This window comes from Manis javanica, chromosome 14 (genome assembly GCF_040802235.1).
Source record: "Manis javanica isolate MJ-LG chromosome 14, MJ_LKY, whole genome shotgun sequence".
Lineage (NCBI taxonomy): Eukaryota > Metazoa > Chordata > Mammalia > Pholidota > Manidae > Manis > Manis javanica.
Window position 1 is genome coordinate 85,156,243 of NC_133169.1, and position 24,761 is coordinate 85,181,003.

A 24,761-nucleotide genomic window follows, 5' to 3' on the forward strand; every position below is an offset into this window, starting at 1 on the left:
AAACCTGAAAGTTCAAAGCCACTGATGCTCCCACCCCTTAACACGGAGCTGCTGGTATCACTGCTTTTAGGTTCCTATGTAAATCACAGGGAGCAGAGAATAAGTCTTTTTTAAAATTTAGTATTTATCAAAGTGATACAAATAGTTACAAAGGCCCATCCTTTCCTAGTCATAATTCACACTTCAAAAGCAGCTTCTTTTAGTTCTTTTAGTTGTTTCTTCTGGTATATTCCTATTTGTAAATAGGAATTAGTATTTTATCCTATTTCTAAATAGAAATAAGTTTACTTCCTGTTTCTAAATAACGTGCTTATACTGCTGTTACTTGATTTTTACAATTTTATATATCTAATGTCTCTATCATGGAAGATGTCTGATGTGTATTCCTCTTATGCCACACCCTCTACACACACTTTGTTCCTCTTAGCCTGTAGTTATACCATAATTTTTGTTAATCATTAATCAATGTTTATAAATATGAGCAATCACATTCCTTTCTTTAATGATCTCTTCCATACCCTCAGGATTAATCATTGCTTTATGAGTTTTTATGACTTGTTTTTTTCTTTGTATGAGCTTTTGGGTGTTCTTGAGGGTGACAAAGTGCTTGTATAATTCTCATAAATCTAATAGATTCATAAGTATGGTGACACATACTCTTAAATATTATAGCACTATATACTATTTCCCTTTCAGTGAAAATTGTAAGGCAAATCAATTATTTAATTATACCTTTTAAACTGGAATCTCAAGACTAATTTGTTAGATATTCTAATATTTCAAATTATCATAACAATTAAAAATAATTTAAATGCCAAAATTAGACTATGGATTTGGGATTGTAATACCTGTCATTCCCTAACAACCAAAATAAGAATCAGTTTGTGCTTGTCTATCTCAACTGCAACATTAATTCATTAAAAGCAAAAAATTGAAAGTAGGAGAGGGTTGGTATAAAAAGTATTGTTTCGGCTTAACAATCATGTGGAAAACACTCAATAAGAATATGGAATTTTCAATAAATATGAATATTTTTTCTGAGTGGTGTCACTTCTCCCTCCCCCACTGCTAATAATACTGACATAGTATTATTAATAAAAAATGACTTTAAGCATTGTGTTTTGGGATAGTTGTTCAAATCTCTTTTGGGGAAACTAAATAGGAACTAAAATGAGAAAATGGATTTTTAAAAAATATCCCATAATTAAAAGTAGAAAGACAATAAACAAAATTTAGTTATACACATCGTACTTTGATGTATGATATTTCATTAAAATAAGATATCTATATAACAGAGTTCTTTTTGGCGGTGGGGGGCATTTATAAGTGGTACATGACCTTTAGAAGACAGACTATGAAGCACCTTTTTTTCCCATACTGGGATGTTCTGAATCAAAACCCTTGATAATCTCGTCCAAAGAATGAATAATTGTTCAAAGAATAAAGATTTTTTAAGATTATAGAGACAACATTTTAAATTTAAAAAGCAGTCATTATTTTCTAGATTTTAAGGTCCCTGAGGCGATAGATGGGTTTTTTTTCCATTTTCTCATAGACTCTAGTCCAGTGTATCACCTACAGTAAGCAGTAAAAGATAAAACATTAAATCTTAATCCTTTTAATCCTTAGCTCATTGTCTTGCTTCAAAATTACTATAATACTTTTTAACTTAGTACTCTTTTTTTGAACCAAACTATACTACTGCTTTTGAACCAAAAAAGTTAGCTTAATTAAATGCTTAGAATACCTCTCAGCCAGGCTTTTTCATCTCTCTTTTTCTATCTAACAGATGGAAATACTCTACGCCTAGTGCCAACTACCCTTGGCACTGGGGATTTTTTGGTGTTTACCGAAATGGGGGATATATTTTCACTTTATCAAGATCAAAATCTGAAACCAAAAGCAAATTTATTAACCTTCGACTGCACAGCTGGATCACAAGAGGGACTAGAGTTGTTTTTATTGATTTTTCATTATACAATGCTAATGTAAATCTCTTTTGCATCATCAGGTGAGTGGCTCAAAACTTCTTTATTAATATATTGAATTTAAAAAGCATCAGAGCCTTTATTAGGGTTTCCAGTTTGTGCATATTTGCAATGAGATTAAAATCATAGGCTTCAAAATATAATGTAGTTCTGCCAATAATGGAAAAGAGGGTAAAGCAACATCAGATTCACTAATTTTTTCAGAACATTAAAGAACATAGAAAATTACATACAATGTTAGTTTTGTATTACTTAAGGATACATAGTCTTATTTCTTACCATTCTCAGTAGCCCTAATCTAACAGTCTTGCTGATTGCTTCCTCTAAATCAGATCATTCAAGTCTGTTGATTTCCTTTCAGAATGAGCTTCTTTATTATTAGTTTTTGTCTCAAGAATGAACAATTTAAATTTCAATTTAAATTTCAAACAATAGGTAACAGTAGCCAGGATCTTAGAAATGATTAGAGCCTGTGGTGACAGGCAAACTTGGTGCCCTGCCACCCAGGGCAGGGTACACTGCCCCTGTGATGCTGGGCTCAACCACGTGACTTGCTTTGGTCAGTAGCATGTTAGCAGATACGATACATGCAGAAGCTTGAAATGAGTTTATATATTAAAATTTGCTCTCTTACACCTCTTCTGTTGCTCATTCGTTGAGCCCAGGAGGATGAGAGACATCTGTCATGAGGAGAAAGAGAGAGAACCAACCCAAAGATAAAAATTTCTTTCCATTTGTCTGATTACCTTAGGTCACCTGCCTATCCTGGACCATTGCTAATTGGGTTATATGCGTGGGTTCTATAATTAAACACTGACAAAGGAAATAGGATTACCATGATTGGATCTCTCTGGGGACTGCCTGGCATCCTCTGCATGATGTGGAATGGGTGGACGCCTGATACAATCAGGGTTCTGTAAGAAAGGACGGGGATAACGACCACTAGACAGGCAAACAAAGGCTAGTGAGCCACTTTTCCCTCATGAGTATTATATTTTTACTCTGAATGGAATATGGACTTGGTATTTTCTCTGATTGGGGCTTTTACCTTGTACACCAGTGACAGTGAAACACAACCATGGCCTTTAAAATTTGTAAAAATGAATAAAACAAATGAATTATCTTAAGCAGCCAATAGATATTATACCTTTTCTTCTAGTTTCTTTCTTTCACCCTTCCCAGTACTCCTGATCAGGATAAAGTGAAGAATACAAATCATTTCTATATCCTAAACAAGGGTAGAAATATTGGGGTGACTTAATTAAAGTCATATGAAGAACTCCTTGTAATACTAGATTAAGTCCAGATATACTGTCTCTAGCTTTTATGCTTATTCTGTTACCTTTTAAAATGCTATTCTTTACTCCAAAACTACTAGAACTAATATCTGAATTCAGCAAAGTTGCAGGATACAAAATTAATACAAAGAAATTGGTTGCATTTCTATATACTAACGATGAACCAGCAGAAAGAGAAATCAGGAGAACAATTCCATTCACAATTTCATCAAAAAGAATAAAATACCTACAAATAAACCTAACCAAGGAGGTGATAGGCCTATACCCTGAAAACTACAAGACACTCTTGAGAGAAATTAAAGGGGACACTAACAAATGGAAACTCATCCCATGCTCGTGGGTAGGAAGAATAAATATTGCCAAAATGGCCATCCTGCCTAAAGCAATCTATAGATTCAATGCAATCCCTATCAAAATACCAATAGCATTCTTCAATGAACTGGAACAAATAGTTCTAAAATTCATATGGAACCACAAAAGACCCCAAATAGCCAAAACAATCCTTAGAAGGAGGTATAAAGTTGGGGAGACTATGCTCCCCAACTTCAAGCTCTACTACAAAGCCACAGAAATCAAGACAATTTGGTACTGGCACAAGAACAGAGCCATAAATCAATGGAATAGAATAGAGAGCCTAGATGTAAACCTACACATATATGGTCCATTAATACATGATAAAGGAGCCATGGACATACAGTGAGGACATGACAACTCTTCACCAATTGGTGTTGGCAAAACTGGACAGCTACATGTAAGAGAATGAAACTGGATCATTGTCTAACTCCATACACAAAAGTAAACTTGAAGTGGATCAAAGACCTGAATGTAAGTCATGAAACCATAAAACTCTTACAAGAAAACATAGGCAAAAATCTCTTGAATATAAACATGAGCAACTTTTTCATGAACTTACCTCCTCGGGCAAGGGAAACTAAAGCAAAACTGAACAAGTAGGACTACATCAAACTAAAAACCTGTACAGCAAAATACACCATCAGTAGAACAAAAAGGCATCCTACAGTATGAGAGAATATATTCATAAATGACATATCCAATAACAGGTTGACATCCAAAACATATAAGGAGTTCACACACCTCAACACCCAAAAAGCAAATAACCCAATTAAAAAATGGTCAGAGGATCTGAACAGACACTTCTCCAAAGAAGAAATGCAGATGTCCAGCAGGCACATAGATGCTCTACATTGCTAATCATCAAGGAAATGCAAACTAAAACAATGATGAGATACTACCTCACACCAGTTAGGATGGCCAATATCCAAAAGACAAGCAACAACAAATACTGGCGAGGATGTGGAGAAAGGGGAACCCTCCTGCGCTGCTGGTGGGAATGTAAATTAGTTCAACCATTGTGGAAAGCAATATGGAGGCTCCTCAAAAAACTAAAAATAGAAATACCATTTGACCCAAGAATTCCACTCCTAGGAATTTACCCTAAGAAAACAGGAGCACAGATTCAAAAAGACATATGCACCCCTATGTTTATCACAGCACTTTTTACAATAGCCAAGATATGGAAGCAACCTAATTGTCCAACAGTAGAGATGAATGGATAAAGAAGATGTGGTACATATACACAATGGAATATTAATTCGACCGTAAGAAAAAAACAAATCCTACAATTTGCAACAACATGGATGGAGGTAGAGGGTATTATGCTCGGTGAAATAAGCCAGGTGGAGAAAGACAAGTACTAAATGATCTCACTCATCTGTGGAGTATAACAACAAAGCAAAAACTGAAAGAACGAAATAGCAGCAGACTCACAGAACCCAAGAATGAGCGGTTACCAAAGGGAAAGGGGTTGTGGAGGGTGGGTGGGAAGGGAGGGATAAGGGGATTAAAGGGTATTATGATTAGCACACAATATAGCAGGGGCACAGGGAAGGAAGTATACAGCACAGAGAAGACAAGCAGTGACTCTATAGCATCTTGCTACGCTGATGGACAGTGACTGTAATAGGGTATGTGGTGGGGTCTTGATAATAGGAGGAATGAAGTAACCACAGTGTTGCTCATGTGAAACCTGAGCATACGATTGTATATCAATGATACCTTAATAAAAAAAATAAAAAGACATATGCTTTAAACAACAAAGTGTTACTGAAATTAGACAAATAGACATTCTGTGAAAAAAAATGTAAAAATAATAAAAAATAAAATGCTATTCTTTAGAAACGTCAGATTTTGAAAATTTAACCAGTAGCATATATAACCAGTAGTTGTATGGAAGCGTAGTATTTGTTTATGTTAATGTCTTATCCACTTATTTTCCTTTTAGTATACATATCTGGCAAATTAAACTAAATGCTGTTATTTCCCTTTTTTATTAGTCTACACTTCAGATCAAAATGTTGAGTGTCTTTCACTTTGCTCACTTATCAAACATTGTACACACCTACTATGTGCAAGCCGAAACAAACAGTTCTTTTTTGTTTAACTGGTTGTTTTGTTTTTATTTTTATTTTTTTGGCAGCACCTTATTGCAGTACTAGCAACATCTGCTAATATCTTTAGGTAGGAATAATTACATTGTGGCATTATGATAGAGATGCTTGTTGCTTAAATCATTGCCAATTCTTAATTATCTGTAGTTGTGGAGAACACAAGAAATACAGTGGACAACCTCAAAATCTTTTTATACTCGTGTTGGAATTAATTTTTATGCTTCTACTTGCATATATTCTGTATTCAGCAGCCAGTGACTAAAGTAGGAAAACATTTGCTCTAGTAAATTATATGATCTTGGTGCTTAGAAGCAAGAAGCGTCTTAGAAGCTAAAGAGGAAGAATATACTTCCCTCCTTTGACATATTCAAGAGTTATGTATTTTGAGGGGAGTCCTGACTAGTGACAATAACTAATAGGTTAGCATTTTCTTGTACATCATCTCATTTTCCTGTGGAGATAACCTGGTACGCCCAGTTATGAACAAGCAATGTAAGCATAGAACAGAATGAATGTCTGACTAAACCATGTCTTACTTTCTTATTTACATTGGTCTTTGACCACCATGAATATTTACAGTATAAAAAAACTGGAGCCATTAAAAAACAGGTAAATCCACTAGAAAATTTTTAAATTGAACCTATGACCCCAAGAAAACATTTTGTACAAAATAACCATTTAATTACCATTAAAGTACACATCATCACAGATTAGAAATTTTTCATTGAGTTACATACTGAAATATAAATGCTTAAAATGTAGTTTCTTTCCCAAACTTACTTTTTCAGATTGGTGGCAGAATTCCCTGCAACTGGAGGAATACTTACTTCATGGCAGTTTTACTCTGTAAAGCTCCTCAGATATGTTAGCTTCTATGATTACTTTATTGCTTCCTGTGAAATCACATTTTGTATTTTTCTAATTGTCTTCACAACACAAGAAGCCAAAAAAATGAAAGAATTTAAGTCTGCCTATTTCAAAAGTATTTGGAACTGGCTGGAATTACTACTTTTGGTGGTAAGTATATATTCATATATATATGAACTGTATATATATGTATACACACATGTATATATATGAATTACATCTGAATCCACTAATGAGGGAGGTATAAAAAGCAAAATTTTCTATTGATCTGGGACTTATTTTAGAAGCTGCAAGTATTGATCATAAACTCATAATGAAAAAAAATTATGGTATATACTAATGGTGTGCCTCCAAAAGGAAGTCTGTTTTTTTTTCCTGATTTGGTCCTTGGGAGGACCAGCATAAATTTAGAGGAACAGGTAATTCCATAGGTATTATTATTTAATGTGACCAGGTTTCCCTATCCTCACAGAAAAAAGTATTCCTTATAGGGCTTCATGGTGAAAATCAAGGAGCTTTTTGAGCAAGCTGCTTTACAACGTTAGGTCCTTTGGAAGGCAAGGTCTTTTCTTCGCTGTTGCTTCCATCTGCTTCCCTCCTCACTGTATTTCGAAAGAACAGGCACAGGACAAGCCCAGGCAGGATGCTGAAGGGGGAGGAGGACTGGCCAGAAGGAAGCCTGTGAGCACAGAGGACACTAGAGCTGGGGAAACTCACTGAAAGGAATTCCAAAGACCGCCAGCCAGCTCTGGGCTGCAGAACGTAATGTAAACAGAGAGATGCAGGCAGAGCAGACAAATTGTTAAGAACTTGGTTTTAGGAACAACGAATAACATTTCTGGTTTATATAATCTGATTTTTCACCCTAATTGGCCCTTTGTGATAGCCAATCCAGTATATAAGCCTGGTTTCCCAAAACCAGGTTGAAAGTTTCGCACAGAAAGTGCCACCAACCTCTCTCGCATCCCCAGTATTATTTAGTAAAGCATTAAATGTTTAACTATCTGCGTATTTCAGGAAAGGCAAGTCAAAGGAAAATTTTTATGACAGTTCTGAAGCTCTGATACCTAGAGAACCTGGTTCTGAGATCCTCTTCTAGAAGAGTTGTTAAAGGGCTCTGGAAGGGGTGCATTTTTTTGTTTTTGTTTTTGTTTTTTGTAACTGAAGATTTTTCCTTATACTGTTACATGGTGTAAAATATTAAACTTTAGGATATTACATAGTTACATCTAGCAGAAACCCTGACAGCCTAGTCAGAATTATATAGTCATTTTATACATTTGTGTTTTATGACTCAAAAAGGCAGATAGATTAGGATGGCCAGGTGATCAATATTTTTCTATTTTTATCATAATTATGCTACCTTAAACTTGTGTAAGTTGAGGCTTATTTCCATTTATGTAAAAGCATAAGTCTCACCTCTCTCTCCCTTTCTGTTAAACTTCTGATGAACGTTGTCCTGTGTTTCTTCATAGGCTGCAGACCTACAGATAGAAATAGTCTCTAATTTAACCCTTCTTCTTTTCCCCCTCAGTTGTGTGTCATGGCCATTTTCTTCAACTCATACTGTAATATACAAATTTTCCTCTTACTGGGACAGATGTTAAAAAGTACTGAGAAGTATTCAGACTTTCATTTTCTTGCATACTGGCATATTTATTACAACAATATAATTGCTATTACCATCTTCTTTGCATGGATAAAGGTATTTATATTAAATATGACAGATTAGATGTTACATTTTATTGTATTGATAGCAAAATGGGAACTTAAAACTATAAAATTATGGGAAAAGGAGGATTTTCTTACCTAGAAAGTAATGTTAAGAGTAGTGGGCCTTATAATGATTGCCGGCAAATCCTCTAACAGCCCTGTCATTAAGCACCTCCTTTAATTTGAAGATTTCTTCTGAAATTAATTTACTCTGAGTAATTATAATCTTTGCTACTCTATGTCAATTAACTTTGTTCTTTTTCAGATACTCAAATTCATAAACTTTAATAGGACAATGTCTCAGCTGTCATCGACCTTGTCCCGATGTATCAAAGACATAGTAGGATTTACCATCATGTTTTTTATAATATTCTTTGCTTATGCCCAGCTAGGATTTCTTGTTTTTGGATCACAAGTTGACGACTTTTCCACTTTTCAAAATTCTATGTAAGCTTTCTAAATGTAATAATATTCTTTAATATACTGCCAAAAAAATCATGGAAAGGCTTATGATAAGTAGTAACATAACCTTTAATACATTTAAGCTTGGTTTACTATTTCACTGATGGCTAAATACCTGTCACACTCAAAGTAGTTTAGCATTGAAAGATCCAAATGGATGCTTATACACATTTTTTAAGTGCTACTAGGTCAAGTTAGAAAAAAAATTTTTCCACTTTTCACTGAAAGTGAAAATTTTACCTAATAGAAATTGGCCTCTGTCTCTGTAGTGTTTATTCTCTGATCAAAAGAAATCAAGTGTTTCCTTTACAGGGTTCCATATCTAGAATTCTCTTGATATTAACATGATTGTTCTTTGCTGATCTGGCCAAACTATTTTTAAATTATGTATTTTTAAATATGCATAAAGCAGTCAGCAGGCAACAAACTTACAGAATTGATTAGGTAGAAACCCTAAAAAGTATGCAGGCTTTTCTTTAAAGTGAGTAATTTAAATAAGTTTAGTCTTCTTTTGGGGCAGGTAAAGCAAGTTCTGTTTGTATAAAAAAATTATGATAGTCTAAAATATCAATTTTCAAAATATGTTCTGTGGAATCTACACCAAGACTGGAGGGAAATGGCTTTATATTTAAGTTAGGTCTGGAAATTTTGCATCACTCTTTTAATTTGCAGAAATTAAAATACAACTCTGAGAAAAACTGCAAAACCTTTCTTTAGTTAAGAATTCCCCAAACTTATTTGTCCATAACACGTTTGTTGAATTTTGGAGAAACTCTGGTCTAAAGAAATGTTGTAGTTTGCCCTCTTTTCACTATCCACATGTAAATAATTGAAACACCAATAGTATGAAATTTTGTAGCATTTTCTAAAATAACCCTTTACTCAATCAGTAGTGGAAAGAAGAGCAGACTAGGAATGAAGAGGTTTTAATTCTGCTTTACAATTCTGCCACCAGCTGCTTAACTTTTCTCAACCTTAATTTCATTATCTGTAAATTAAGGGATTGGACTAACTCACTCCCAAAGTCCCTTCCAATTTCAAATGACCTATAATTCAACAAGTTTAATTAGCTTACCTTGAATAAATGTTTGCAGTTCCAACAACTTCTTGGTCCTTCCCTAGGATCTTAACTCAAATGTTACCATTAATAAAACTTAATAGTATTGAACACTGACTATAAATGCAGTAAATTACAGAACTTGAAATTTGTCTTTTCCTGGATAGCGGGGAGCAAAGGAAGTGTAAGGCATAGAATAAACAGGCAGAGCATTGGGAATGGATCAATAGGGGGACTTCTGCTTTTGGTAATGAACTGCTGGGTTTCTCAAATCAACCTCTTCTTCAGAACAACTTAAAAAACTGGATGAAATACAGAAAACACTGAACTAACAAAAAAGTAATAACAGAGCCAAAATCAAAAGACACAAACCCAGAAAAGTAAGCCCAGCATCCAAAGCTACTTTTGCCCTTCAGGCTTTTTTTTTTTTAAGCTGATAAGGAATTTTTTTTTTAATTGTGGTAAAATACATATCAAATTTACCATCTTAACCATTTCTAAGTGGACAGTTTCGTCACATTAAGCACACTCACATTGTGCAGCCATCACCACCACTCACCTCCAGAACTCTTGTCATCTTGCAAAACTAAAACTCTGCACCCATTAAACAAGAACTCTCCTGCTCTTCCAAGCCCCTGGAAACCACCATTCTACTTTTTTTCTCTGATTTTAATTATTCTAGGTACCTAGTAGAATTATACAGCATGTGTCTTTTTGTAACTGATTTATTTCAATTACAAAATGTCTTTGTTTCATCCATGTTAAACAATATATCATAATTTCTTTTCTAAGATATCCCATTATATGTATGAACCACATTTTGTTTATCCACCACTCATCTGTCAGTGAACACTTGGGTTACTTCCAGGATTAAGCTATTATGAATAATGCTTTGATGAACATAGGTGTATAAATCTCTCTTCAAGACCCTGCTTTCAGTTCTTTCTGGTATATACCCAGAGGTGGAATTGCTGCATCACATGGTAATCCTACTTGGAATTCCTTGAGGAACCACCATACATACCATTTCTCACAGTACCTGTACCATTTTACATTCTTGCTAATAGTGCACAGGCATGTCAAATTTCTCTACCTCCTTGTCAACACATGTTAATTTCTGGGCTTTTTTTAAATAGTAGCCATCCTAATGGGTGTGGTGATATCTCACTGTGGTTTTGATTTGCATTTCCCTGGTGATTATTGGTATTGAGTGTCTTCTCATGTTCTTAGGATAATGCTAGTCTGCCTGGTGGTGTCTCTCAGGTCCCTCAGGCCCTGTTAGCTCTCCTTCCTTCTTTCTTCCTTCTGTTCCTCAGACAGTAATTTCAATTGTTCTATCTTCAGGTTGAGTAATTTTTTTTCCTTCCACCTGCTCAAATCTACCTTTGAATCCCTCTAGTGAATTTTCATTTCAGTTCGTGGGCCTTTTGGCTCTAGAATTGCATTTTAGGTTTTCTTTTTCTTGATATGTCCCTTTCTTTCATACATAATTTCTTGACTTTCTCTATGTCTTCTTTTAGTTCTTTGAACACCCGTGTTTTAAAGTCTTTATTTTAGTAGGTCTGCCATCTGGGCTTTCTCAGGGAGAGTTTCTCTTGGTTTATTTTTTTCCTTTGAATGGACTATATGTGCCTGTTTCTTTGTATAGCTTACCTTTTTTGCTGAAAACTGGACACTTCAATATAATAAAGTGATAAGCCTGGAAATCAGACTCTTCCCCTTCCCCAGGGCTTGCTGTTTGTTTATTGTTACATGCTGTTTTCGTCCTGAGGATCAGCCTGAGGTACACATTTAAGGTCTTCTCAGGTCTTCTCAGAGCCTGAACCTTTCCTGCGCCATGCATGGTGACTTTCTAATTTCTTCTCTATATGCTATTGCTTTTGAATGTCCTAGTCTTCAATGTCTGGGCCCCAAATGGGGAAAAGGAGAAAAATGAAGGGGAATGGAAGGGCACCAGCCCTTTAATCCCAAGAACACTATTTCAGCCAGAGGGGAAGGGGCCTATAACAAAGATGTGAGCATGTTCACCTCTGCCTATACATCTGATCAGAAGCAGCAATCAGCAATCAGAACGCACACACCCAATATTCGGAGAACGGCTTCCTTATTGCCCACCCTGGTTCACATAAACTGCATGCAAGCTGCTCCAGGAATACATGCACAGCTGCCTGCCATGGGGAGGGGTGGAACTGGGAAATGAAATGGGTAGCTGGTGCTAACACTAAAAGCTGAAATTGACCAAAATCTTCCAAGCCTTCCCCAAGAAGGTGCAAGCCTTCAATAGACTCCAGAGTTCCAAAATACTTAGATCAGATAGATTCTGCTAGTGTGTGGTCTAGGTGAAGAGATATTCTTAGTGCTTCTTAGCCCCCCATCTTCCCCAAATCCTCCACCCTGAATGTGTTTTTGCTTATCCAGAAAAAATAGTTGAGAAACTGTGTTCTGGTCACCTCTCAGGGAAGAGACAGAAAGAAAAGCTCAGGGTCTGCATATTAGAGAGTCGGGGGGTGAGGGTGGAGGTGGAGGTGCTTGTCTTACAACCTCTCCAAACATCCAGCAGAGAACATGAAGTGCTATAGCCTCAAGTAAAAGCTGACTCTGTCATAGTGACTTAAAGCCTGGGTTTAATCACCTAGGTATTGAGGGAATTTCATGTCTTAAGACTTGGATTAAGTTGGTCCCAGGCTAGAATGCCTGCATGCAACTGTAGACACAAACAAAAAACCTCTACTGAGAAGGGTATCTTCACCCTAAGCCTCAGATTACTTCTACAAGTAATTTTTCAAATATAATTTACTGCTTATAGTCAAAGATAACCTGGTATATAAGGAGAAAAAAAATTATAAGCAGAAAAAAAAGATAAGCAAGAGCCAGCAGATACAACAAGAGAAACAGAACCAAAGACTTAAGATATTGGAATAATCATGCAATACTTATTATATTTAGGAAAATAAAAGTCATAAAATATCTTTAAAAAACAGTTTAAAAGTGACATTTGAAAAAATATCAAATAGAATCCAGAACTGAAAATTACACTGAGATTAACAACCTAGTTGACAGGTTTGACAGCAAATAAAACAGATGAAGAGAGGATGAGTAAAGTGAAAAACAGGTCAGAAAAAAATCACTGAAAATGTGGCATAGACAAGATGTTGGGAGACGGTATAAAACATAAAAGATGGAATGAATGAGAAGGCCTAATATATGTTTAACCTAAGTTAAAGAAGAAGGCAGAGTGGAATAGAGGAAATATTCAGAGATGCTTGGGAATAGCTAAATAACCAACTGCCTCCAAGTGAGAGATTAGAAAGTCATATTAACAACAAATAGTACATTTATTATAAAACAATTTGTTAGCTATTTTAATTCAATAAGAGAGAACTCAAAAAGTTATCAGGGGTACCAAGAAGTTAAAAAGCTATTTTCCTTCAGTATAAATCCACATACTGAGGAGTCTTGGTTTTCCTTTTAGCTTGCCAAAACAACAACAAAAAACAACTCCAATTAAGAGGAGAAAAGAACAATAGCATTGTATTTAGAGTCTCTAGTTCCAATGCGATTATAACCCTTAGTAAAATGCTTAGGTTTTTGTTATTCACATTATTACTACACAGCAGAGATAATCTGGGCACCTTCCTGATTTAAAAAAAAAGAAAAAAAGAGGGCTGAATGGAAGCTTTAGATAACAAGCTAATTTCTGGAGAAGAGAAATGGTTCCTTTAACTTATCTTTTCTTACATAAACACAACTCTAGGATAAAAGATCAAATTACAAACACTAAAGCAGAACCTCTTATTCTCTTATACCGGAGAGTAAGATACATTTGATTTGTTCACTGGTCTCCTTCCAATGCAGCATTTCTCTATCTCGTGTACAAGAACACTACAAACCAGTATTATAAGTTCGATAAATACCTCACATATGATTTAATCATGTCTCAGGTCCTGGGATAAAATTCCGCATCACTCTGAGTCCTAGGACTCCACGAAGCCTATGTCTTTGAATGTGTTTCCTTCCTTCATTGTAGATAGCCCTGTGCTCCCTTTATGTGATTGGCAAAAGCTGCAAGGAATAAGCACTCTTCCTTTTAATTGACTGACCAATCATGCAAAGTATTTATATACTATTAAAAATTTCTTCCCCTAAAATAAAAAATTCATTTACATAATTTATAACATATCTCTAGTGTGTCTGGCAATGCATTTCAAGTTAATAATGAGAAAATAAGACTTCAGTTAAGAAATCTTAATTCTCTGCTACTACTATGCCCATTCAAAAACTTTATTTTCTCTCTTTAGCATTAATAAAATGAAGATTTGTTATATTTTAAATGCTATTTCACATCAAAACCAAGATTTTATAGTTACTGAATAGAATAAAATAAAAAACTCAAGGTCATATTTGAGGGTCATTACCAGTACTTGTTTGAGACTTAGCAAGTGACAAATTGTTGGCATCCTCGTTTTAGCAGAAAAGGTACAAAAATTAAACATATCATTGATACTAGAAATTTTAGGGCTCTCAGGTCAGTGTACAAGTTGAAAATCATTTATTGGGCAAGGTTAAAGTGTTCTAAGTTTTAGAAGAGCATAGGAACTAAGGAGGCCACTGCCAAGACCAGTTGGTAAGCAGGTATCTCAAGGTTCAAATCTTACAGGTGAACATCAGAGTTCACTCAGTTAAGTGAACTGAAGACCATCATTTCCTGAACTACTATTCAACTATCGAGGTACACCTTGTCTTGCCTTTAGGGAAAATTGCTACATCTATACATTTATTGACCCCTGAACTAAAAAACTAATAAAGCCAGAGATATACTGCCACATGCAGCTACTTTCCTAGACACATTGGTAAACCCCATCAGTTGTCATATGTATGAAGGGATATAAGATTTTCTAATTTTTTTCCTGCCCATCAAAGATTTGCACAATTTCGAATTGTTCTTGGAGATGTTAATTTTGCTGGTATTCAACAAGCCAATCGTATCTTGGGACCCATTTACTTCATCACTTTCATCTTCTTTGTGTTCTTTGTCCTGCTGGTAAGAATGACATTTCCTTTTTTGCTTACATGTATTAGAATAAAAAATGAAATTACCAATTATAAGACATTACAGCATCACTGCTTAACTGTCAAACATTTTACATTTATTAAGAGCGGTGGGATTCCTAGTAATCCAGGTTCTCTAGTCCAGGGTCTAAATGTTTTCAGGTTGTAAAATGGAGAATGCGATCCCAAGTTAACCAAGTGGGTGTTTATTGTGTGCCTGGAGTGGCTAAATCTTTTACAAGTAGAACTTGAATGTCACAGGTCTCTCCAGCCTGGGACATTCCATACCAGTAGATGTGAATTAGACCATTAATATTCTGCGTGTATTGCAATGGCTTTTGGCTCTTACAGCTGAAGACTCACACTTTTGTGATTCTAGGAGACCACAGGATAGGTCTCTCACCTGTGCTAAGGACCTCTTTATCAAGGAAATTTGCCTTCATAGTCCAGGCACTGTTAGTGTCCCCCATGAAAAAGTATTTTGTCATGCATAGCACTTATCCCCTGATGGTGGCCAGGAGTCCTCAGGGTGACAGACCTGGGCCACAGTGAAATGTAGAGAGGTAGGCTGGCGGTAAAAATACCCTCTCCACAATTCTTTGTGACACCTGCACATTAGTAGTCAGAACAGCCTTGGTAAGAATGTATATTAAAACGGCTTTGCAGAATTAAAAACTTTATGAACATATAATTACATTATTCTAAGAATTCCTCAGACATATAATACTGATACATTAATGTATATAGAGTAGGAATCAGCTCATATACTCATTTTGTTCTGTTTTTCTCATTTACCATAAACATTTACCCATATCCACATACTACACATATCCCATTCTACTGTAGTCTGCATAGCCATTTCTTTACTACTGAACAGGAGTAACTTTTAAAATTTAAACCTAGTCATACAAATCCCAGCACCTGTCATAGTCACTAATATTTCAATTCTTATTAAAATAATTATTTGAACATTTCTCCCCAGAACATGTTCTTGGCAATAATTAACAATACCTATTCTGAAGTGAAAGCTGATTATTCAATAGGCAGAAGGCCAGATTTTGAACTTGGTAAAGTGATTACAAAGGTATGTCAAATTATTTTCCTAATTAAATTCTAACTCAAATCTTGTTCACTTTATTCTCTTGTAGTTTGAATAACACTTAAACCCCCAATGGTAGTGGGCTTTTGAGTTTTGAGGTTTTTTGCTCTGTTTTAGTTTATGCTTTGACCCATTGTTAACTCATATCTGTATTATTTCGGTACCAAGGAAGTGAGATACGCTCGCTGGCATTAAAAATGTGGCCAAAATTATTTCATATTCTAATATGTCAAATAGCATTTGAGCTATTTACTAAATACAAAGCAATGTTGACTATTATTATAAAATTCTCTTCTGTCCCAAAATTTTCAATTTGGATTCTGGTAAGTTTGGTTTTTTTTTTTAATGTCATCTTTAACATATTCTAGTTTTTTTTGTTAAGATATCATTGATATACACTCTTATGAAGGCTTCACATGAAAAACAATGTGGTTACTACATTCACCCATATTATCGAGTCACCCCCTCACTGTCCATCAGTGTAATAAGATGCTACAGAGTCACTACTCGTCTTCTCTGAGCTACACTGTCTTCCCCGTGACTCACACACACACACACACACCATGTGTACCAATCATCACACCCGTCAATCCCCTTCTCCCTGCCTCCCACCCAGCCTCCCCATCCCCTTTCCCTTTGGTAACTGCTAGTCCCTTCTTGGAGTCTGTGAGTCTGCTGCTGTTTTGCTCCTTCAGTTTTGCTTCATTGTTATACTCCACAAATAAGGGAAATCATTTGGTACTTATCTTTATCTGCCTGGCTTATTTCACTGAGCATAATACCCTCTAGCTCCATCCATCTTGTTGCAAATGGTAGGATTTGTTTTCTTCTTATGCCTGAATTATTCCATTGGATATATGTACTACATTTTCTTTATCCATTCATCTACGAATGGACACTTAGGTTGCTTCCATATCTTGGCTACTGTACATAGTGCTACAATAAATGTAGGAGTGCATATGTCTTATTGAATCTGAGAACTTGTTTTATTTGGGTAAATTCCTATAAGTAGAATTCCTGGGTCAAATGGTATTTCTAGTTTTAGTTTTTTGAGGGAATTTACATGCCCACCAGCAGTGAAGGAGGGTTCCCCTTTCTGCACATCCTTGCCAGCATTTGTTGTTCCTAGTCTTTTCAATGTGGGCAGTCCTAACTGGTGTGAGGTGATATCTCATTGTGGTTTTAATTTGCATTTACCTGATCATTAGCAATGTGGAGCATCTTTTCATGTGCCTGTTGGCCATCTGAATTTCTTCTTTGGAGAACTGTCTGTTCATATCCTTTGCCCATTTTTTAATTAGGTTATTTGCTTTTTGGGTGTTAAGGCATGTGAGTTCTTTATATATTTTTTATGTTAACCCCTTGTCAGATACCTTGTTTACAAATATACTCTCCCAGGAGAAAATGATGGCAGCATGAGAAGTATGGCAGAAATCTCCTCCAAAAACCACATATATTTTGAAAATACAGCAAATACATCTATTCCTAAAAGAGTAACCAGAAGTAAGAGTACTCTAGCCAGGCTACATCTGGGAGAAGTCAACATCTCACAGAAAAAGGTTAACAGAAAAAGCCACGACTTGGCGGGACCTGAGCACTCCCCCGACCCCAGCTCACCAGTGGGAGGAAGAGCATCAGAGCGGGGAGGGAGTGGAAGCACAGGGCTGCTGAACACCCAGCCCTAGAAATCTACCCTGGGAGCACACACCACACTGCAGGGTGCTCTGGAGATCAGAGGGGCTGAAAACCAAAGTCAGAGACTAAGACTGCGAATAGGTTCCCACAACCACCTGGCTGCCCTGGGACAAAAGAAAAGCAGGTGCTTTAAAAGACTTCTCAACAGCAGAAGGCTGCTTAAGGGGCAAAGGTTTAGGAAAAGGAGCAGGTGGACAAAATCGTCCTGGCACACACAGCCCAGCAGGTTGGGAACTTTCAAGAGTTTCAGGCACCCTATTCCCCTGGTTGGCAATGAAGCCCTGAGGCCCCTCACTGCGATAAGCAGCCTGCCACTCATTCCTCCCCGCTGGCACTTGCAAGCAAACCATCTGTACCCACCATGGCTGCAGACCAGCTGGAGGGAAGCCCCGCATATAGCAACTACACAGCTTAATGCAGAGGCTTCTTTCTGTGCACAGCTAACCAGCCCAGACAGTGGAGACAGACATAGCAACCAGGAAGCGTGGAAGGGCTTTGCCATCCCTGCAAACACCGTGCCATGTGCCAGCAACCCCCACCATCACCCTCGGCCATCCCAAGGGCCACCCTGTCCATGGCAGCTTAGGGGATTAACCCAAAGGCTACTCCTGCACACGGTTAACCAGCACAGACAGCAGAGACAGACACGGCAACTGGGAAGCACAAAAGGGCTTTGTCCTCCCTGCAAATACCCACGCCACTCACCTGCGACCCCTGCCATTGCCTAGGCCATCCCAAGGGCTGCCCCACCCACAGAAGCTTAGGGGATTAACTCAGAGGCCACTCCCTGTGCATGGCTGACTGGCACAGACAGCAGACACGGGCACTGCGACCGGCAAGCAGGAAGGGACTCTGTCCTCCAAGGTTACACCTGCGCCACTCGCCTGCAACCACTCTTATTGCTCCAGGACTATGAAAAGGCAAAAGAACCTTGTTCAATCCAAAATCCCTCAAACACCAGAAAGAGGGCTCAGTGAGACTGAAATCACCAATCTTCCTGAAAAAGAATTAAAAATGAAAGTCATAAGCATACTAATCATGCTACAGAAAAATATTCAAGAGCTAAGGGGCAAGCTCAGGAGATAAGTGAAACAAACAATGGAGAGATTTAAAAGCACATTCAATGAGGTACAGGAGACAGTTCATGGAATAGAAAGTAGAGAACAGGAATGCAGAGAAGCTGAGGCAGAGAGAGAAAAAAGGATCTCTAGGAATGAGAGAATTTTTTTAATTTTTTAAAATTTTGGTATCATTAATCTACAATTACATGAAGGACATTATGTTTACTAGGCTTCCCCCTTCACCAAGTCCCCCCCACATACCCCTTCACAGTCACTGTCCATCAACATAGCAAGATGCTGTAGAATCACTATTGTCTTCTCAGTGTTGCACAGCCCTCCCCATGCCCCCCCACACTATACATGCCAATCATAATGTCCCCTTTCTTTTTCCCCCGCCCTTATCCCTCCCTTCCCACCCATCATCCCCAGGCCCTTTCCCTTTGGTAACTATTAGTCCATTCTTGGGTTCTGTGAGTCTGCTGCTGTTTTGTTCCTTCAGTTTTCCTTTTTTCTTATACTCCACATATGAGTGAAATCATTTGGTACTTGTCTTTCTCCACCTGGCTTATTTCACTGAGCATAATACCCTCTAGCTCCATCCATGTTGTTGCAAATGGTAAATGGTAGGATCTGTTTTTTTCTTATAGCTGAGTAATATTCCATTGTATATATGTACCACATCTTTATCCATTCATCTACTGATGGACATTTAGGTTGCTTCCATATCTTGGCTATTGTAAATAGTGCAGTGATAAACATAGGGGTGCATCTGTCTTTTTCAAACTGGGATGCTGCATTCTTAGGATAAATTCCTAGAAGTAGAATTCCTGGGTCAAATGGTATTTCTATTTTGAGCATTTTGAGGAACCTCCGTACTGCTTTCCACAATGGTTGAACTAATTTACATTCCCACCAGCAGTGTACAAGGGTAGGAATGAAAGAATATTAAGAGAACTGGGGGACCAATCCAAACGGGACAATATTTGCATTATAGGGGTACCAGAAGAAGAAGAAAGAGAAAAAGGGATAGAAAGTGTCTTTGAAGAAATAATTGCTGAAAACTTCCCCAAGCTGGGGAAGTAAATAGTCTCCCAAGCCATGGAAGTCCACAGATCTCCCAACACAAGGGACCCAAAGAGGACAACACCAAGACATGTAATAATTAAAACAGCAAACATCAAGGATAAGGACAGAGTACTAAAAGCAGCCAGGGAGAGAAAAAAGATCACCTACAAAGGAAAACCCATCAGGCTATCATCAGACTTCTCAAAAGAAACCTTACAGGCCAGAAGGGAATGGCATGATATATTCAATGCAATAAAACAGAAAGGCCTTGAACCACGAATATTCTATGCAACAAAATTACCATTTAAATTTGAAGGAGGGATTAAACCTCCCACAACCCATCTCTACTGTGTAGTTTAAGGGGACTGCACTAGACATAAGTGTCACCAGAGAAAATAAAACCACAGGAAAGGAAGTAGACCAACTAAATACTAACCAAATGCAAAATGAAATCAGCTACCCACAAAGTCAGTCAAGGGATGCACAAATAATACAGAATATGACACCTAACATACAAATAGAGGAGGAGGAAGAAGAGAGAAAAAAGAATCTTAAGACTGTGTTTATAATAGCATAATAAAGGAGTTAAGGTAGACTGCTAGATAGTAAAGAAGCTGCCCTTGAACCTTTGGTAACCATGAATCCAAAGCCTGCAATGGCAATAAGTACATATCTATTGATAATCACCCTAAGTGTAAATGGACTGAATGTACCAATAAAAAGACATAGAGTTACTGAATGGATAAAAAAGCAAGACCCCATCTATATGCTGCTTACAAGAAACTCACCTTAAACCCAAAGCAAGCATAGACTAAGAGTCAAAGGATGGAAAAAGATATTACATGCAAACAATAGGGAGAAAAAAGCAGGTGTTGCAGTAGTTGTATCAGACAAAACAGACTTCAAAACAAAGAAAATCACAAGAGACAAGGACATTACATAATGATAAAGGGGTCAGCCCAACAAGAGGATATAACCATTATGAATATCTATGCACCCAACACAGGATCACCAACATATGTGAAACAAATACTACCAGAATTAAAAGGGGAAATAGAATGCAATGCATTCATTTTAGGAGACTTCAACACACCACTCACTCCAAAGGACAGATCAACCAGACAGAAAATAAGTAAGGAGGCAGAGGCACTGAACAACACAGATGCACCTAAGAGACATCTATACAACACTCCACCCAAAAGCAGCAGGATACACATTCTTCTCTAGAGCATACGGAACATTTTCCAGAATAGACCACACACTAGGCCAAAAAAAGAGCCTTGGCAAATTCAAAGAGATTGAAATTCCACCAACCAACTTCTCAGATCACAAAGGTATGAAACAAGAAATAAATTGTATTAAGAAAACAAAAAGCCTCACAAACACATGGAGGCTTAACAAAATGTTCCTAAATAATCAATGGATCAATAACCAAATTAAAACAGAGATCAAGCAATATATGGAGACAAATGAAAACAACAGCTCAACACCCCAACTTCTGTGGTGTACTTTATTATGTCTCTCCTTCTACTGACTTTTGGCCTCATTTGTTCTTCTTTTTCCAGTTCAATAATTGTGAATTTTTTCTGTTCACATTTGGGATTGTTCTGCTTTCTTTAAATAGGGCTGGATTGCTATATACTTTGTTCTTAAAACTGCCTTCGCAGTTTTAAGCTACTGAAAAAGTGACAAAATTCAACATCCATTCATGATAAAGACTGTCAACAAAATGGGTATAGTGGGCAAGTACCTCAACATAATAAAGGCTATATATGGCAAACCCATAGCCATATGGGTTTGTCTATGTGTTTGTATGTCTATAGTGATTTTTCCTTTCTCATTTCTGATTGTTTATGTGTGTAGACTTTTTTTCTTGATAGGTTCGGCCAGGGATTTATCTATTTTATTTTCTTGAAGAACCAGCTCTTGTTTTCCTTGATTCTGTTGTTTTATTCTTCTTGATTTTATTTATTTCTGCTCTAATCTTTATTAGGTCCCTCCTTCTACTGATTTTGGGCCTCATTTGTTTTTCTAGTTTTGTTAATTGTGAGTTTAGACTGTTCATATAGGATTGTTCTTTCCTGTGGTAGGCCTGTATTGCATTATACATCCCTCTTAGCATGGCCTTTGCTGCATCCCACCAATTTAACAGTGTTGAATTATTGTTTTCATTTGGCTCCATATATTGCTTGATCTGTTTTTATTTGGTCATTGATCCTTTGGTTATTAGGAACATGTTATTAAGTCTGCATGTGTTTGTGGGCTTTTTCATTTTCTTTGTGTAATCTATTTCTATTTTCATACTTTTTGGTCTGAGAAGCTGGTTGATAGAATTTCAATCTTTTTTAATTTACTGAGGCTCTTTTTGTGGCCTAGTATGTGGTCTATTCTGGAGAATGTTCCATGTGCACTTGAGAAGAATGTGTATCCTGTTGCTTTTGGATGTAGAGTTCTGTAGATGTCTATTAGGTCCATCTGTTCCAGTGTGTTGTTCAGCGCTTCTGTGTCCTTACTTATTTTCTATCTGGTAGATCTGTCCTTTGGAGTGAGTGGTGTGTTGAAGTCTCCTAGAATGAATGCATTGCATTCTATTTCCCCCTTTAATTCTGTTAGTATTTGTTTCACATATGTAGGTGGTCCTGTGTTGGGTGCATAGATATTTATAATAGTTATATCCTCTTGTTGGACTGACCCCTTTATCATTATGTAATATCCTTGTCTCTTGTGACTTTGTTTTGAAGTCTATTTTGTCTGATACAAGTACTGCAACTCCTGCTTTTTCTCTATTCGTTGCATGAAATACTTTTTCCATCCATTTACTTTCAGTCTGTGTTTGTCTTTGGGTGATCTGATTTTGCATCTGCTTAGTAATTAATTGTTCTACTTTCTGTACTGTGCTTTTATTTCTGTACTGTTCTACTTTCTGTACTGTAATGATATATGTAATGATGTACATTAAATATATCATGCCACTCCCTTCTGGCCTCTAAGGTTTCTATTGAGAAGTCTGATGATAGCCTGATGTGTTTTCCCTGTAGGTGATCTTTTTTCTCTCTCTAGCTCCTTTTAAAAGTCTGTCCTTATCTTTGATATTTGCCATTTTAATCATTATATATCTTGGTGTTATCTTCCTTGGATCCCTTGTGTTGAGAGATCTTTGCACCTCCATAGCCTGGGCCAGATTGGAGAAGTTTTCAGCAATTACCTCCTCAAAGACACTTTCTATCCCTTTTGATCTCTTCTTCTTCTGGTACCCCTATAATGCAAATACTGTTGTTTGGATTGGTCACATGGTTCTTTCAATATTCTTTCACTCCTATAGATCCTTTTATCTGTGCTTCAGCTTCTTTGTATTCCTGTTCTCTAATTTCTATTTCGTTTACCATCTCCTCTACTTCATCTAATGTTCTTTTAAATCCCTCCATTGTATTTTTCATTTCAGACACTGTTTTCTTTCATGATTGAATCTCATTCCTGAATTCTACCCTTAATTCTTGTATATCTTTGTGTACCTCCATGAGCATGTTTATGGTTTTTATTTCAAAATCTTTCAGGAGATTGCTGAGTTTAATTTCAGTTGGCCCTCTTTATGTTGTTTGTGGGATTTCAGGTTGAACCAGGTTTCTTTGACATTTATTTGTATGTGGTGCCATCTAGTGCCCAGAAGCTCTACTCTCTGGAGCTGCTCAGCCCCTGGAGCAATGGTGGGGGTCGCAGGTGAGCAGCATTGGAGCATCGGGAAGAAAGAGCTCTTTCCTACTTCCCAGCTGCAGTACCTGCCTCTGCTGCCATGGCCAGTGGGCCAAGCCTGCAGGTTGAACACGGGGCCTCCCTCTGGCTGACCTAGTGCAAGGGGAAGGGTAGCTGGTTTGCGAGCCAGTGCTGGCTGGAAGGAAGGTGCAGCAGGCTGCATACCACAGTGGGGGGCCTAGAGCTGTTTAGCCATCCAGGGGGACAGAGTGCCTGAAGCTCCTGGAAGTTCCCAACCTGCTGGTCAGAGCGCACCCACTTTTGTCCACCTGCCCTTTCTCCTGGGCAGCAATCTCTGTGCAATCCTTGCCCCTTTAACAGCCCTCGCTGTTTGGAAGTCTCAGACTGCCCGCCTTTCTTTTTGTCCCAGAGCTGCTGGATGTGGATCCATTTTCCACAAGCAGCTGGAATCTGTCTCTCCAAGTATTCCACCAATTTTCCAAACCCACTAATCTCTAGAGCACCATGTAATGGTGTAGCTTCGCACTCCAAGAGCAGATCTCCAGGGCTGGGTGTTCAGCAGTCCTACGCCTCCACCCTTTCCCCACTCCATTTATCTTCCTCCCACCGGTGAACTGGGGTGGGAGAAGGGCTTGGATTCCTCCAGATCATGGCTTTGGTTAAGTTATCCAGTTCTGTGAGGTCTGTTCTTTTCTGCAGGTGTATGCAGTCTGGCACAGCCTTCTTTCCTGTTGCTCTTTCAGGATTAGTTGTATTAACTATATTTTCATACTATATGTGGTTGGGGGAGGAGGTTTCTGTCTCACCTCTCAAGCTGCCATCTTTAATCCCTCTCCTATGCTGGTAAATTTTTATAAACTAAATTCTGAACTCCATGTGCCTTATCTTCCTCACCTTCCTATTTCTGTCAATGGCAACACTCTTTTCTCAGTCATCCATGGCTCAAAAACTTTGAGCTTTTTGTTCTTTTGTCACTTATATGGTCTGTAGCCAAGGCTTGTGGAAAGTTTATCTCTCTAGGTTTTGCTATTTGTGGAATTCAAGGACACTTTGAATTCTAACTGCTACCACTAGATTAAGGTCCTTAGTCCTTGTTATCCAGTCTTCTGTATAGGAATGTCTTCTGAATTGTTCTATCCTCTTCCCTATGCTAGTCATATTCTGCCCCTATCATTTCTCTGCTCAAAAATTCCTGTTTCCCTGAGCCTCTCAAATTAAGTCCAATTTA

General features: G+C 37.4%; 1 protein-coding gene across 5 annotated transcripts in view; it reads left to right on the plus strand.

Annotated features, from left to right (window-relative positions):
- PKD2L2 (polycystin 2 like 2, transient receptor potential cation channel) overlaps positions 1-24,761 on the plus strand; it is a 38,752-nt gene that overhangs the window by 4,833 nt on the left and 9,158 nt on the right. For 4 of the 5 annotated variants that reach the window (XM_017670003.3, XM_073221704.1, XM_073221701.1 and 1 more), the window contains 6 exons: positions 1,790-2,011; positions 6,543-6,771; positions 8,156-8,326; positions 8,600-8,781; positions 14,774-14,894; positions 15,885-15,986. In XM_017670003.3, coding sequence (XP_017525492.2) covers positions 1,790-2,011; positions 6,543-6,771; positions 8,156-8,326; positions 8,600-8,781; positions 14,774-14,894; positions 15,885-15,986 — 1,027 coding nt within the window. The remainder of the gene's footprint in view (positions 1-1,789; positions 2,012-6,542; positions 6,772-8,155; positions 8,327-8,599; positions 8,782-14,773; positions 14,895-15,884; positions 15,987-24,761) is intronic. The other variant, XM_073221702.1, reaches the window with a different exon arrangement.